At 45.5% G+C, this 3,807-nt stretch overlaps 1 protein-coding gene across 1 annotated transcript; it reads right to left on the reverse strand.

The window, feature by feature from the left end:
* Window positions 1–7: 7 nt before the first annotated feature.
* Window positions 8–3,528, reverse strand: LOC106128587 (centaurin-gamma-1A-like; the record flags this gene model as incomplete). The annotated part of the gene is made up of 7 exons (XM_013327049.1): window positions 8–169; window positions 550–772; window positions 875–994; window positions 1,172–1,289; window positions 1,513–1,624; window positions 2,665–2,840; window positions 3,325–3,528. Coding segments are annotated over 7 exons (1,115 nt in total), but the record flags the coding sequence as incomplete, so codon positions are not given.
* Window positions 3,529–3,807: the final 279 nt, after the last annotated feature.

A 3,807-nucleotide genomic window follows, 5' to 3' on the forward strand; every position in this document is an offset into this window, starting at 1 on the left:
TGGAGGCGGAGGTGGAGGTGTGTTGGGGTGGGGAGGCGTGCAGGGGGCAGGCCAGCTGCAGGTTGGTGGGGTACTGCACGGGGATGCCGGACAGATGGTTGGCGGCGGCGCGCGCGTAGAACACGCACCCGTGACCGTCCGCATCCGGATAGTTGGGGTTGCCGTTGTGCTGGAAATAATTGTTTCACATAAATTAAGTTACACAATATAACATTTTGATAAAAGGCTTTTACATTTATTTCTGAGAATGATACTAAAAACGAAGGCTCTCAATCAATTTCAATACCCCAGTTAACCACTAGTAGACTTATCTCGCTGAATCTCTAATATAGGTCTTTGGTGGCCACTCTGATCACACTGACGTGACTCTGAGTGCAATGTGGCGGCAAGTAAATTTGTATTTGATATTATAAGGTGGCAAACGAACTAGCGGCCACCTGAAATCGCTGAACTGGCGGAGCGACCGCTACCACTGATGCCTTGCCTATGTTCAAATAATCTATGTATTCGTATAGGAATTTTGAGTGTACAAAGTAATGTAATATTTACCCATATGAGTAGCTGAGCGGCGGCGAGCTGTCCGGCGGCGGCGGCGGCGCGCAGTGCGAGGGAGCGGTCGTGCGGGGGAGGGGCGCGGGGCGGGGGCGTGGCCAGCGCACGCACCAGCGCCGCCACGTTGCCGCGCGCCGCCGCCGCACGCAGCGCCTCCCCGGACACGCTGCTCTCACCGCTACCCAGGAACGCACGACGCTCGTACTTCAAACGTATCCATCTGTCGAACGTTATATTTTATTTAATCCTTCAGAATGCTCAAAAAATCAATGTCATGAAACAATAAACAAACAAATTTCCAGTTATTATGTATTGGTTGTACCTCTCCTTGTCCTCGCGCGGCGCGTTGTGCTGGGGGCGGGCGTGTCCGCGCAGCTCCGCCTCCCACACCGCATTGGCCAGCGTGTTGCCCACACACACCATCACGCTCACGTAGCTCAAACTGATAGATTAACACAATATATATCAACATTTTCTCATGTAACATAAAAAACTTTAAGTAATTGCAAGAGTTCAAGAAAACTTGCAAGTTATTAAATAATTTTGTAAGTCATATTCATGTGAAGTTCATTTATTTGTAGAAAAATTAATTAAAAATTATACAAGAAATCAAACTTACGGCCATTCGTCCAGATCCAGTGAGCGCACGCGAGATATATGCGAGCCGAGGTTCCTGTGCACGCCCGAGCACTCTATGCAGATCAGAATACCCAGGTTCAAACTGGCCCAGTCTGGATCTGAAATTAAAATAACCTTATTTTACTATTACTATTATTATAAATGCGATTTTTTGGACGGATGGATGTTTTTAGAAGGTATCTCCAGATTAGATTAACAAATTAAATTTTTTTAAATTCCACACGGACGGACAATTCGCGAGCAACAGCTAGTAATATATAAAGGTAAAGTTAATATATCTTTTTTCTATTTAAAAGAATTAGATTAAGAAGATGTACAGACCCTGTGCCCCGCAGTCACAGCAGCGGTCGTTGCCGGGCACGCGGCGCACGTACTGCGTGGCGCGCACCAAGCCCGTAGAGTTAGCGCCCGTCGGCAGCGGCTGCCGGGACGTCTGCGAAACAATACATCTTATTCATACAAAATTCTAGATGTATGGATGTATAGATTTTTGTTAGAAGATATCTCCATAACAGCATATTCTAGGAGAACAAATAGGTAATTACTTAATTTGTTTTCAATGCTGCACCTCAATACTATATTTACTGTTAGATACAATCACCATCAACCATTTGAAGAAAAACATTGCGATCCGTCCGTCAAAACAGTAGTAACGATTTGTTTTTTTTTTTTTTTTTTTATAACAAAAGGGGGCAAACGAGCAGCGGGAACACCGAGGTGTTCAACGACGCCCATGGACATCAGCAATACCAGAGGAACCGCAGATGCGTTGCCGGCCTTTGAGGTGGTGATAAGCTCGCTTCTTGAAGGACCCTAAGTCGTAGCGGTTTGGAAATACCGCCGAGGACAGACCATTCCACAACGCTGCTGTGCGAGGCAGGAAGTTTCGCGGAAACCGCACGGTTGTGGATTGCCAGCCATCGAGATGGTGTGGATGGAACCTGGCGGTCTGTCGTGTCGTCCGATGACGGAACTCGGCGGCAGGAATCGTTCCAAACAATTCTTCAGAGCACTCCCCGTGGTATATGCGGTAGAAAATGCAGAGGGAACTAACGTCCCTCCGCAGTGCCAGAGTGTCGAGCCGATCAGTAAGAGCTCGGTCGTTGACGATTCGAATCGCTCTCCGTTGTATGCGGTCAAATGGAAGAAGCTGGTACTGGGGTGCTCCCGCCCAGAGATGCGAGCAGTATTCCATGTGGGGCCGAACTTGCGCCTTATACAGCTGAAGGCGGTGGCCCGGTTGGAAATACTGCTTCGCTCTGCTGAGCACACCCAGTTTTTTGGAGGCCAGCTTGGCCTTGTCTTCCAAATGACCGCGAAACTGAACGTCATTCGATATGTCAACGCCGAGAATACTGATACTGGCTGAGGCAACCAGGGGAGTGCCCTCGAAACGAAGATCCACGACAAAGGGCTGTTTTTTGTTTTGGCAGTGGAAACCCACTTTAACATTATATATCGGTAGGTACAAACCCGTCCTTGCAGCGAAGCTAATATCTGAGCCTCTACGGCGGCCACCCAGGCGTCCCTCTCAGCTGCAGCCGCCGCCCCCGCGCCCGCCGCGCCGCCCCCCGCGCACACCTCCCAGCGCCACCGCTTGCCGTCCAGGCTCACTATTGTGAACTCGCACGATGTCGCACTCTCGCCTTCTGGAAATTGTAACAACCACTTTTACTAACATAAAAAAGAAGAATTTAATAAATCTTATTATCATTATAAATGCAAAAGTTTGGACGTGTGAACGGATGGATGGATGGATGTTTATTAGGTGTCTCCAGAATGGCTTTATGGATTTTGATGACATTTGGCATGAATGTAGAACATAGTCTGCAAGAACACATTGGCTATTATTATTTTTTTTATTACGCGCAAACGCAGGCGATAACTAGAAACTATTAATATTATGCAATGTTACATACAATTGCTGAATATTATAATAATTTACTTTTTATTATCTACACCATGGCTTAATAGAGTCCAATAAAATTCTGTAAGATGTAGAACATAGTCTGGATAAACACATAGGAAACTTATTTCTTTTTAAAGTGCAAATGGTAATTTAAACTGTAATACTGCCAATAGAACTATTAACAGTGGTACAAAAATTCCATCTAATCAAAAATAGTTACTGACCATCATCACCATCTTTCTTAACACCGCTACTCTTCATACGTCGATGTCGTTTCTTAACATGAGGCGTGTCTTTGTCCGCACCATTGATGGAGCCCACTTCTACTTCTGAGGCCAGCAACTGTCTGCTGGAAGCTGGTTCCTTCAGAGTGTCAAATGCTGACAACAAAGCTTTATCTGTCGCTCTGGATGGCTTCTCTTTGTAACCTATGAAATAAAAATTATATAGAGCACAATACAAGAGTTTGTTTTTAATTATTATATCATTAACTAGCAGTCGTCCGCGTCTTTGTCAGCTCAGAAAAAGTGTATAAAATGACGCTACGCATAAGCTACCTTTCCTATATGGTCACATCACAATCGGGCCAGCCTTACCGAGAAGAAATAACAAATGCAATTTGTGGACGGACAGACAAAAATTTTAAAAATTGGTTTTGTGTAAGTAAAGCTATATGATTTGTGTCTTAGATGATACATACAAACAGT

The sequence above is a fragment of the Papilio xuthus genome, unplaced genomic scaffold (genome assembly GCF_000836235.2).
Source record: "Papilio xuthus unplaced genomic scaffold, Pxut_1.1 DF828764.1, whole genome shotgun sequence".
Classification (NCBI taxonomy): Eukaryota; Metazoa; Arthropoda; class Insecta; order Lepidoptera; family Papilionidae; genus Papilio; species Papilio xuthus.